At 49.0% G+C, this 12205-nt stretch overlaps 1 protein-coding gene across 1 annotated transcript in view; it reads right to left on the reverse strand.

Moving 5' to 3' along the window:
* Positions 1-5054: 5054 nt before the first annotated feature.
* IGFN1 (immunoglobulin like and fibronectin type III domain containing 1) overlaps positions 5055-12205 on the reverse strand; it is a 38441-nt gene continuing 31290 nt past the window's right edge. The window contains exons 21-25 of the mRNA XM_055234452.2: positions 11154-11242; positions 9123-9318; positions 7880-8179; positions 6796-7122; positions 5055-5616 (exon numbers count right to left, since the gene is read on the reverse strand). Of these exons, the coding sequence (XP_055090427.1) occupies positions 5603-5616; positions 6796-7122; positions 7880-8179; positions 9123-9318; positions 11154-11242 (926 nt within the window). The 3' untranslated portion in view covers positions 5055-5602. The remainder of the gene's footprint in view (positions 5617-6795; positions 7123-7879; positions 8180-9122; positions 9319-11153; positions 11243-12205) is intronic.

Below are 12205 nucleotides of genomic sequence, written 5' to 3' on the forward strand. Positions count from 1 at the left end.
AAAGAAGACACGTGTTTCTACTGTGAAGAATGAAAGAGGATATCACTACAGAGCCTATAGATAGTAAAATGATTACAAGGGAATATTATAAACAACTTTGTACCAACAAATTCAACAATGTAGATGAAATTGACAAATTCTTTAAAAGTCGCAAATTATCAAAGTTCGTTCAGGAAGTCATTGGTAGCTTGGATAGCCCTACATGTTTGTTGAAAAAATTGAGTCTGAGGTCAAATCCTTCCCACAAACAAAACTCCAGGTCCAGTGGCTTTATTGGTAAATTCTACCAAACTTAACGAAGATGTAACATCAACTCTAAACAAACTTTTCCAGAAAATAGAAGAGGAGTAAGTAATAAAGAGTCTGAACGTCGACCCACACATGTGTGGTCAATTGACTTTCAACAAGCATTCCAAGGTAATTCAATGGAGAGAAAGAAACTCTAACAAAAAAACCCAGCTTGACTCTTAACACCTCACACCACACACACCACATACAAAAATTAACTTAAAATGCATAGAATGAAATGCAAGAAGTAAAACCATAACACTTCTGGAAGAAAACAGGAGAAAAATCTTTGTGACCTTGATTAGGCAACTCCTATTCTTAATTTACAAATGAGGAACAAGGCATAGATAGGTTAAAGATCTTGCACAACTAGTTAGTAGCGGAACTAGTCTCTAAACCCTTAAATTTATACTCAGATTCTTTTTTTTTTTTCATTATACTTTAAGTTCTAGGGTACATGTGCACAACGTGCAGGTTAGTTACATAGGTATACAGGTGCCATGTTGGTTTGCTGCACCCATCAACTCGTCATTTACATCAGCTGTTTCTCCTAATGCTATCCCTCCCCCAGCCCCCCACCCTCCAACAGGCCCCCGTGTGTGATGTTCCCCACCCTGTGTCCAAGTGTTCTCATTGTTCCATTCCCACCTGTGAGTGAGAACACGCAGTGTTTGGTTTTCTGTCCTTGTGATAGTTTGCTGAGGATGATGGTTTCCAGCTTCACCCATGTCCCTGAAAAGGACATGAACTCATCCTTTTTTGTGGCTGCATAGTATTCCATGGTGTATATGTGCCACATTTTCCTAATCCAGTCTATCATTGATGGACATTGGGGTTGGTTCCAAGTCTTTGCTATTGTGAATAGTGCTGCAATAAACATACGTATGCATATGTGTTTATAGTAGCATGATTTATAATCCTTTGGGTATATACCCAGTAATGGGATCACTGGGTCAAATGGTATTTCTAGTTCTAGATCCTTGGGGAATCGCCACACTGTTTTCCACAATGGTTGAACTAATTTACACTCCCACCAACAGTGTAAAAGCATTCCTATTTCTCCACATCCTCTCCAGCCTTTGTTGTTTCCTGACTTTTTAATGATTGCCACTCTAACTGGTGTGAGATGGTATCTCATTGTGATTTTGATTTGCATTTCTCTGATGACCGGTGATGATGAGCATTTTTCCACGTGTCTGTTGGCTGCCTAAATGTCTTCTTTTGAGAAGTGTCTGTTCATATCCTTTGCCCACTTTTTGATGGGCTTGTTTGTTTTTTTCTTGTAAACTTGTTTAAGTTCTTTTTAGATTCTGGACATTAGCCCTTTGTCAGATGGGTAAATTGGAAACATTTTCTCCCATTCTATAGGTTGCCTGTTCACTCTGATGGTAGTTTCTTTTGCTGTGCAGAAGCTCTTCAGTTTCAGTAGATCCCATTTGTCTATTTTGGCTTTTGTTGCCATTGCTTTTTGTGTTTTAGTCGTGAAATCTTTGCCCATTCCTATGTCCTGAATGATATTGCCTAGGTTTTCTTCTAGGGTTTTTATGGTTTTAGGTCTAACATTTAAGTCTTTAATCCATCTTGAATTAATTTTTGTATAAGGTGTAAGGAAGGGATCCAGTTTCAGCTTTCTACATATGGCTAGCCAGTTTTCCCAGCACCATTTATTAAATTGGGAATCTTTTCGCCATTTCTTGTTTTTGTCAGGTTTGTCAAAGATCAGATGGTTGTAGATGTGTGGTGTTATTTCTGAGGCCTCTGTTCTGTTCCATTGGTCTATACATCTGTTTTGGTACCAGTACCATGCTGTTTTGGTTACTGTAGCCTTGTAGTATAGTTTGAAGTCAGGTAGTGTGACACTTCCAGCTTTGTTCTTTTTGCTTAGAATTGTGGATATGCAGGCTCTTTTTTTGTTCCATATGAACTTCAAAGTAGTTTTTTCCAATTCTGTGAAGAAAGTCATTGGTAGCTTGATGGGGATGGCATTGAATTTATAAATTACCTTGGGCAGTATGGCCATTTTCACAATACTGATTCTTCCTATCCATGAGCATGGAATGTTCTTCCACTTATTTGTGTCCTCTTTTATTTCGTTGAGCAGTGGTTTGTAGTTCTCCTTGAAGAGGTCCTTCACATCCCTTGTAAGTTGGATTCCTAGGTATTTTATTCTCTTTGTAGCAATTGTGAATGGGAGTTCACTCATGATTTGGCTCTCTGTTTTTCTGTTATTGGTGTATAGAAATGCTTGTGATTTTTACACATTGATTTTGTATCCTGAGACTTTGCTGAAGTTGCTTATAAGCTTAAGGAGATTTTGGGCTGAGACAATGGGGTTTTCTAAATATACAATCATGTCATCTGCAAACAGGGACAATTTGACTTCCTCTTTTCCTAACTGAATACCCTTTATTTCTTTCTCTTGCCTGATTGCCCTGGCCAGAACTTCCAACACTATGTTGACTAGGAGTGGTGAGAGAGGGCATCCTTGTCTCGTGCTGGTTTTCAAAGGGAATGCTTCCAGTTTTTGCCCATTCAGTATGATATTGGCTGTGGGTTTGTCATAGATAGCTCTTATTATTTTGAGATACGCTCAGGTTCTATACCTGACTGGCAGGGACTTTTTTTGTCTTTGTGTGGAAATGAATGAAAATGCCATGACCGTTCCTTTTGCCTTCATATCCCACCCCAGTTACAGAAGTATGCTAGCCCCTCCCAGGGACACCTAACCTGGCCTGCCCCAGGATATTGGCACTCTGCTGTCCACTGCCAAAAGAGACCACTGCTTTTCACTGTCCCAGGCCTCCGAGAGCAGGAACTCTGCCTCCATCGTGGTTGGTGCCCAGAGCACACATACACCTGTAAATTTGGTCCCAGAATGCTTCCCTTTGGCATTAGACCAAAGGGCTGTGATAGCTACACAGGTCACCCTGAATTGTCTAATCTGAACCACTTGCCAGCCCTCGAACCCAATTTGTGCTTCCCTACCTCCTTGCCTTTGTTCATGGTGTTCTCCACCCTGATAGACCCTTGCCCATTCCTGCCTGTCCAGTTGCTACTTTTCCCTCAAGCATGTTACCACTTTAGGAAGCCCTCCTTGAGGTTCTCAGCCTGCAGCATCTCTCCTCCTCTGAACTCCTCTGGACTTTATTGGTGCCTTTCTTAGAATATGCATCACAGGCTACTTTGGATTATGGCTGTTGGTATTCAAGTCTTGTGTCCCTGCCATGGGTCCCTTGGCTATAGGACTCATATCTGTGTCATCTTCATCTCCACCTCCACAGTCCCTGATCCAGGCTCATCAAAAAAAAAAAATGAAGGTGTCTTATGAAGCCATCATGAGTTATAGTCTTTTGTCCTTATATTGCCTCAATAGGTCAGTCCCCTGTAGCCCACTCTTAGAGGTACAGAAAGGTCTCTCTTCTCATCCTCAATATGAGTGTCTGCTCAGAGCTAGGCATGCCACAGGCACTGGGTTACCACCTCTGTGCAAACAACCTCTTCTCTGCATTTCTGAAACCACAGACTACTGGCCTGAGGCCCTGCCCTCCTTCAACTCCAGGACTGTGCAGCATGGAAAGAACTCATGAGAACTGCCCCACACAGGCTGAGGTGTCCAGCCACTGCCTCTCAGTTTCTAAGAACTTCCTTCTTTTCCTATGGCCATGGTGTTGGCCTGCTGTGTTAGCAAGGTAGAGATAACAAGAGAAATTCCAAGGAAAACAGCTCATGCAGGTTTCTTTGGTGGGAGAAGGAATGAGCTATAAAAGGTTGTCTGGTCTGCGCCCCTGCCTCTGGGGGACACTCTTGGTCTATTTTAGGTGAACAGTTCCCTCTCCGGTTCAGAGAACCTTCCCTTGGTCACATATTCTCACTCTTCAGAAACAGATTTTTGGCATTAACCCCTCCTCCTGTGATTCACCCTCCTTCCTTCATGCATCTGACCTGCAACTAGTGGCAAAGGGAGGCTGAGGGAAGCAGAAGCCAGGATCTGAGCAGAGGGAGTGAAGGGCAGACAGCGTTCTAGCTCATCGGGTCACCTGCTGGGCCTCAGAGCTGATGCCCTGGGAGAGAGTGGGGTTCAGCCTTCCCCGGGCCTCCTTCCTTTCTTTTGGCTCCTGGGAACTCTGGAATATTTTCTGGGAGGCTGAGAGTTTGGGGGCCATGCCTTGAGGATAATGGAGTGCAAGAGTTCTGGGGGCAGTGGTGGGGTGACCCACCTGGGAAAGGGAGGCATGCCATCCCTCCTGTGACATGGGGCAGTGGGGACTGTGAAGGTGAAGAGGCCTCCTGGAGCCTTGAGTGAGAGTCACACCCTCGTGCACTTAATAGCCTCTTTCTTCCCCTTCTGACAGGGGCTCAGATCCTGGAGTGGGATTCTCCCTAACTCAGTCTCTTTCTGGGCCTGGGGAGTGACAGACATAGGCCAACCCTAGGCAACCCCAGCCCTGTGGTCCCCACACACGTAACACCTGGGGAGGCCTCCAGCTCTGCTGCTCACAGGATTTCTGCCAGTCAGAAGAGTGCAGGAAACACAGGCCAGGAGGAAGAGAAGCATCTCCATTACCCTCTAACCTTTCTTGGCTTTCTCGCCATTGCAATCAACTATGCAGGCCTGGGCTGCAGGAGAAGAGTCCAGTTCTGAGCCCATCCTTCCCTCCACCCAGAACCCACCCATCCTCCCAACTGAAGACTGGAATAAAGGCTCTGCTTTGGAAATCTTTCCTCCAACACACCCACCCCAAGTAAATTTGCCAATGATCTGCCCGTATTAGCCTAATGTTTTAATGAAGAAAACATACAGAAAGCACATGCTGCACCCCTGGAATCTCTTGAATCCAGGAAGTGGAGGCTGCCCCCACCCACACACATGCCCTCGATGCCCTAGTCCTCACCCAGGTCCTCTGACCTCCTCTTCTCTTCCCTCCCAGTGGTCACAGCAGGCCCAGCTGTGCCCACCCTCCCTCCAAAGGGCTCAGCCCAGGAAAATAAGGAGCCGGCCCATCCTGCAGGCAAGTGCCCTCTGGATCTCCTGAAGCGAAGAAGAAAGAAACCCATAAGGTGAGGGTCCAGGAGGTTCGCTGTCATTCCGTTGAGCGACTTAGCTTGGAGCCAGGCGGTGGAATGCCCTCCTCCCTTGTTTTTCTTCCGCAAGGACTTCATGTCTTCCTGGCCAAAACCTTGCCAGGCATCTTCTCACTCCCATTTTCCTGGGGCTCTGGGCACAGCCTCCATCCTTGGGATTGGCTTCCCGGGCCAGTGCAGGTGTCGGAAGTGAAGCTTCAAGGGTCCAGGACCATCCCAGGGTGAGGTGAAGCTAGGGGCTGGGTTCTGCAAGACACAGGATATTCCAGTTGGTCCAGAGGGGCAGCCACCCCACCCCGCACCTGTTCAGTGGTGAAGAAAACTCAGCATGGGGCTTAGGCTACAGGCTCTGCCATCAGGGGGTGTGGGTTCAAATCCAGAGCCACCATGTGCTCTCTGAGCTTGGGCAAAGCCCTTTGCTGGCCCCTCGGGGAACCATAACCACCCCTAATGCCAGCTTTGTTCCAGGACTACATATGTACACAAGCTGGGGAGCTTTGAGAGTGGCTTCCTAAATGCCTAAGCACAGGTGCTACAGAGAGGAGAGATGCTCTGCTCCAGTGCAGAGGGGTCATTTTTCCATGAAGGTCAATTGAGGCTTGCCTTTTATTGCTATTCAAAATATAAAGTGTTTTAAGTACTATTGAAGGAAAAACTTTTATTAACATATATATCTGAGCTACTGAAAAGGAGACTACCAATGAGAGAATCAGCATGCCTTTCTAGGCACTAAACGTCCATATCTCGACATACTTAAGAAAGAGCAATACGGACGCCTGTTCATCTCTCAGCCTGCAATGTGTCGCGTGGCCCCACTGGGAAGCTTAGGTGAGCAGTACACAGCCCCTCCATCAAGAGTTGCTCACCAAGTTCAAATATCTCATTTTAAAAGTGGGCAAATCTGCCGGGCACAGTGGCTCACACCTGTAATCCTAGCTCTTTGGGAGGCTGAGGCAGGTGGATCACCTGAGGTCAGGAGTTTGAGACCAGCCTGGCCAACATGGTGAAACCCCGCTTCTACTAAAAATACAAAAAAATCAGCTGGGTGTGGTGGCGGATGCCTGCAATCCCAGCTACTCGGGAGGCTGAGGCAGGAGAATCTCTTGAATCCAGGAGGTGGAGGCTGCAGTGAGCCGAGATCATGCCATTGCACTCCAACCTGGGCAACAAGAGCAAAACTCCATCTCAAAAAAATAAAACTAAAAATAAAAATACATTTTTTAAAAAGTGGGCAAATCAAGACCACATGTGGGCCAGTGTTGGTAAGTTAAATAGCTGAAAGTTCATAGAGTCAGGCAGAGAGTCCTGGTCTCCTGACTCCCGGCTGAATCCCTCTAGGCACCCCCCGGAGGCTCCCTGAAGGCAGGCAGGTGGCTGCTGTCCTGGGTCTCCTTCCTGCCCCACTGCCAGGGCAGCCACCATTACCTATGACAATGAGGGTGGCAGTGCTGACTGCCTGGCCCAGCGTGTTCTCAGCCACAGCCTTGTACTCCCCGCTGTCCTTCGGGGATACGCTGGGGATGGTGAGGGAGCACACGCCCAGCAGGTCGGTGCTGTACACCGCAGGGTTTCCTTCCAGGCTCTGGTCGTTCTTGAACCAGGTGACGTGGGGCCGGGGCGAGCCCTGCACGGCGCAGCTCATGCAGCACTCGCAGCCCTGGGGCAGCAGGTGGGACCGCAGGCCCACCAGGAACCGGGGCTTCTGGCTCAGGTCGGGCTCCCTGTAGCTCGGAGACTTCACTGTGAACCTGTCTGTGGTGAAAGCCAGGGTGAGACAGGAGGGTGAGAAAGTGAGGAAGGCCTGGCTGAGACCCAAGTCTGGGTAAAGAGCTCATGATGCTACCACGTAGGCCTTATCTGGGATTTCCTGCCACATCTTGCCTGCAAATTGGACCCCAAGGCTTGCCTCATTCTATCCTTTTCCTAAAATTCTTTATGAATTTTTTTGTAGCTAACACACATTCACTGTGGACAATTAGAATACACAGAGAATCAAAGGAGAAAGAATAAAAACCAGTCATAATCCCACTACCTATAGATGACTATAACTGGCATGCTGGTGTAGAGTTTTCCTGACATTTTTGTATTTTATGAAAATGAAACTTTCATTTGATTTTATAGCCTGCTTTTCTAGTGACTGATCTTAAGGTCCACATCTACTTTGCTGTAAAATACACTTTGTTTTCAGAGAAACATTAACCTCTATTTGCCTTATTGTCTGTGGCTGCTTTTGAAAATCCTCCCAAAGGCACCTCAGACACCAAAACACCCACACCAATCTCATTCTCCCCACGGAGGTCAGGGGTGCAGAGGATGCCAGTACAGGTGGGTGCGAGGCAGGAGCGGGAAGAAGAGCAGCAGCTCGGGGCTGCTGGCTGTTATTTGGCATGCTCCAGGCCATCTCTGCCACAGTCCCTATCCTGTGTGCCTGCCACGCCTGGGTGCATCCCGCTGCCTTGCAGAGAGCAACCCCCACCCTGCCTGCTCCTCCCTCTCAGGGGCTGCTTACTGCGCTGCCGGGGGATGCACCAGGGCTGGCTGGTGTCCGAGGGTTTGCTGGCCCCCAGCTCATTCTTGGCCACCACCCTGAAGTGGTACTCGTGGCCAGGGAGGATGCCCAGGAGGGTGAAGTGGTTGGTGTGGATGCGGTCGGCTGCCTCGCGCCAGGGGCCGTGCGCTGAGGAGCGTGTGAACACCGCGTAGTGCAGCGGGACATCCTGGGCCTCGTCAGGAGAGGGTTCCCACTCGGCGGTCACCGTCCCAGGCACGTTCTCCTGCAGGTGGATGGGCCCAGGCGCCTGCGGACATGCTTCAAGAGAGACGGCAGAGGGAGGTCATGTGGAGGGGACCCAGCAGGGCTGCTGCCAGCCCCCTCCGGGTCCCAGGACTTCTGAGGGTCCTGGGGAATGCAGTCTTGCCACACAAGTAGCTGGAGCCACAGTAAGCTTGGCCAGAGGTCCGCAGTTATCTCTAGAGGGTAGAAAATCTCCCCAAAAGAGTAATTTTAACTCACTTCAGTTTGTTTGTTTGTTTTTGAGACGGAGTCTGGCTCTGTTGCCCAGGCTGGAGTGCAGTGGCATGATCTCAGCTCACTGCAAGCTCCAACTCCTGGGTTCACGCATTCTCCTGCCTCAGCCTCCCAAGTAGCTGGGACTACAGGTGGCCGCCTCCACGCCTGGCTAATTTTTTGTGTTTTTTGTAGAGACGGGGTTTCACCAAATTCACTTCAGTTTTTAAGTAAAATGACACAGGACAAGGCATGCATTTTTGGACAGAGGCAAGGCTCTCATGAGGCTGCATTACAGAGCCCCCACTGTTAGTCTATTTGATCATTTCTGGATATCCAGAAGCTCCTCCAGGGCAGGGGCTGCGTGGAGCCACAGCTGGGGAGGAAAGCCTTTATCCCATGCAATGGCTACAGACAATTTTGTCCCCTGGGTCTTTGGAGTGATGTAACAGTGGTGACTGCCTCAGCTCACTGACTCAAAGGGAAGGATAACTGAGGTTGGAGAGGAGATATGACATGACTGTCTCTAGGCTCCTGAGGCAGAAGGACAATGGAAGTCCCCAGGGGATCTTCCAGGGTCCTTTCTACTTTCTATCATCAAGCAGGGAGGAAAGGTGGAGAATGGTCACCTTGCATACTTAGCCCTGGTACAGTGGCTGAGACCTATGATCAGACCAGTGGACACCTCTTTGCCTTGGTGAGTGGCCAAGCCAGCATCCAGAGCCCAGAGCCAGGCCTGCCTTACCTGCCACCCTGATACGGAAGCTGTGGGCAACCTCCTTCCCCTGCAGGGTCCTCAGCACCACAGTGTAGAGACCACTGTCTGAGAGTCCAGCCACAGGGATCAGAAGCTGGGTGAGGCCATCCTTAGTAATGGTCACACTTCTTTTGGGCAAGGGCAAGCCATCCTTCAGCCAGGTCACCTCAGGCATGGGCATGGCCTGAGAAAGGAGAGGAAGGAAAAGTTGAGAAGGGGCAGCTGGCAGTTTCATGGAGGTGATGGCATTTAAGCTAAGCCAAAGGTAGAAGCGGTGAGAAGAGTCTTCTGCAAGGAGAAAGTCAACAAGAAAACACAGAACGTCGACAAGAAAACACAGATGGGAAAGAGGGGTGGTGATAAAGTGTGAGGTTGGCAGGCGGGTATGGTGGGGGGCGGTAGAACAGGAAAGGAAGTTGGACGAAGAGGTTCGGCAAAAATGCAAAGTGCCCTCCACGTGACACCTCTACAGACATCTGGACGTTATCCTGTAAGCCAGGAGCCGCTGTTGTCAGATTCTGAGCAGGAAAGCATAACGAGTTCTGGATTCACATGGCAGGGGGTGGGATGGGAATGAGAAGGGATGTGTGGGGAGGGGAGTGTTAACCACCCTGGCAGCCAAGACCACATAGGAGATAATTTGGCAATAGTCTAGGAGGAAGTGTCCTGGCCTTGAACTGTGGTGACCCTGAGCAGGGTGGGAAGGCCAGCCCAGCTGCTTGGTGACCTTGCCGCCAGCTCCCTACGGGGCCATCAGTACAGGGCACGGTGGGCACCAGAGTCAAATGAAGATGCTGATAGTCACTAACTGACCTCACAAGATTGTTCTGAGAATTTAAGGCATTAATAATACATACACGGAAAGCAGAGAGAACAAGGCCTAGGACATGGTAACTACTCAATGTGCGTTAAATATTTTTGTCATCATTATCATTGTCATTATTGTGGTTAAGAACAAGTCATTTAGAGTAAGATAGACTGTTTTGAATCTGGCTCCGTGTGCTATGAGCTTCCTACACAGATGATGATGATTTTAAACAATAATAATATTAAAACATATTGGGTGCTGCCATATGCCAGGCCCTACATACACACTTTCAATATATTAATTCCTTGAACCCTCAGACCTTTGAGATAGGTTACTATTATTATCTCCTTTTGACAGATGAGGAAGGTGAAACACAGAGACATTAAGATATTTGTCCTGGCTGGGCACAGTGGCTCACACTTCTAATCCCAGCACTTTGGGAGGCCGAGGTGGGCAGATCACTTGAGGTCAGGAGTTCGAGACCAGCCTGGCCAACATGGCGAAACCCCATCTCTACTAAAAATACAAAAATTAGCCGGGCGTGATGGCGGGCGCCTGTAATCCCAGCTACTTGGGAGACTAAAGCAGGAGAATCGCTTGAACCCGGGAGGTGGAGGTTGCAGTAAGCCGAGATCGCGCCGCTGCACTCCAGCCTGGGCGACAGAGTGAGACTCCATCTCAAAATAAATAAATAAAGAAATAATATTTGTCCAAAGTCAAACGGCTGTGAGTGATGACATCAAAATTTGAACCCAGGCAGTTTGTACTTTTAGCCACCATCCTACTGTTGTAAAGTCAGGTGGTGTTGGTGTTGGTTAAGGATCACCCTGAGTCAAATGTAGGTCATGTGCTTGCACAAGAATACATTGTGAAGTCAAAGGGGATCATCCGCACGGCCGGCTCCCTGAATTCCCAAGACTAGGAGAGGTGGAGAACCTAAGAGCCTTAGTTTGGAGGTGCAGTAGCAGAAGCTACCACTAGAGGGATTTGCAGGCCTGGAGCAGGATGGCCACCCAGCGGCCAAGTGAGGGAGGTACCTTCAAGGAGTAACTGAATCCTTCCTTCCTCATGTCTCTCGCCTGATTTCCACAAGCCCAGGGCACTGACTAGGGGCCAAAAAGGAACAGGGAAGAAAAGAGAGCCACAGGGCTGAGTCTGGCCCCCTTGGCCTCTCTGGGCTTTCCTCCCCACATCCCTGTAGGTACACTCACTTCAAAGGAGACGGGCACACGAACAGTGTCCCCGACCTTGACCATCAGCAAGTCCTTGGTGCTGGAGTCCACGAGGAACTTGGGACAGACTGAAACACACAAGAGGACTGGTTACCTCCCTCTTCCCTTGCAGTTGGACCCCAGCCCTAGGTCCCCAGCAAGGCAGGGCTGGAGGGGAAGACTGGGCCAGTTGGATTGATGCTGAGATCCCAACACACTGGGGCCTCTAAAAGACTGGAGTGCAGCTGGGAGCAGAATCTTCAGGGGGGACCCCAGAGGCTGGTGGGGAGATGCTAGCAGGGGAGAGACAGGAGCTGAGGAAGGGATCCTGCAGGGAGAGGGGTGGACTAGGCTGGAACAGAGGAAGATACTGATATGTGGCAGAGCGCGTATGTTTTGCAGATGAGATAAACACCAATCTAAGACAGGAAGTGACTTGCCTGAGGTCACACCTTGCTCGGGAGAGAGCCAGGACAAGATTCTGGGACTCTGGACTCCATGTGCTGTGTTTGTGTCTCCCTACTGCCACAGTGATGACTAGGGTCAGCTGGGGTGGCCCGGTGTCGGCTTGGGTCAAAGGCAGATCAGGTGCTTGTGGTGGTTAAAGCCCAAAGGGAAAGACAAACCTCTTTTCAATAATAACGGGGAGCTGGGCATGTCCCATTCTGAACGTGAACCATGGGAGCTGAGCTGCACTTAGGCCTTCGAAGGCCATGCCCGGGAAGCAGCCACTCTCTCTCCTACAGAACATCAACTTTGGAGTCTCCAGGTTTAAATCCTGGCTCCAGGTTTAAATCCACATACCATTAGTGACAACTTGGGCAAAGTACTTTGAACCTCAGTTTCCTTCTCTGTAACTTCGGAATAAAACATTAATATTGTAGTATAGTTATGAGTTGTAATGAGAAAACATTTCTAAGAAGGGACTGCCTAGCCCAGTGCCTAGCACCTAGTAGGTGCTCAATAAATGTTACTTCCTGAAACTGAGGGTGGGGATCCTGGCTTAGCAAGTGCATGGCGGCTACTCAGGGGCCCCCTCTCAGGAGGGGCCT

Source organism: Symphalangus syndactylus, chromosome 19 (genome assembly GCF_028878055.3).
Source record: "Symphalangus syndactylus isolate Jambi chromosome 19, NHGRI_mSymSyn1-v2.1_pri, whole genome shotgun sequence".
In the NCBI taxonomy this organism is placed as follows: Eukaryota; Metazoa; Chordata; class Mammalia; order Primates; family Hylobatidae; genus Symphalangus; species Symphalangus syndactylus.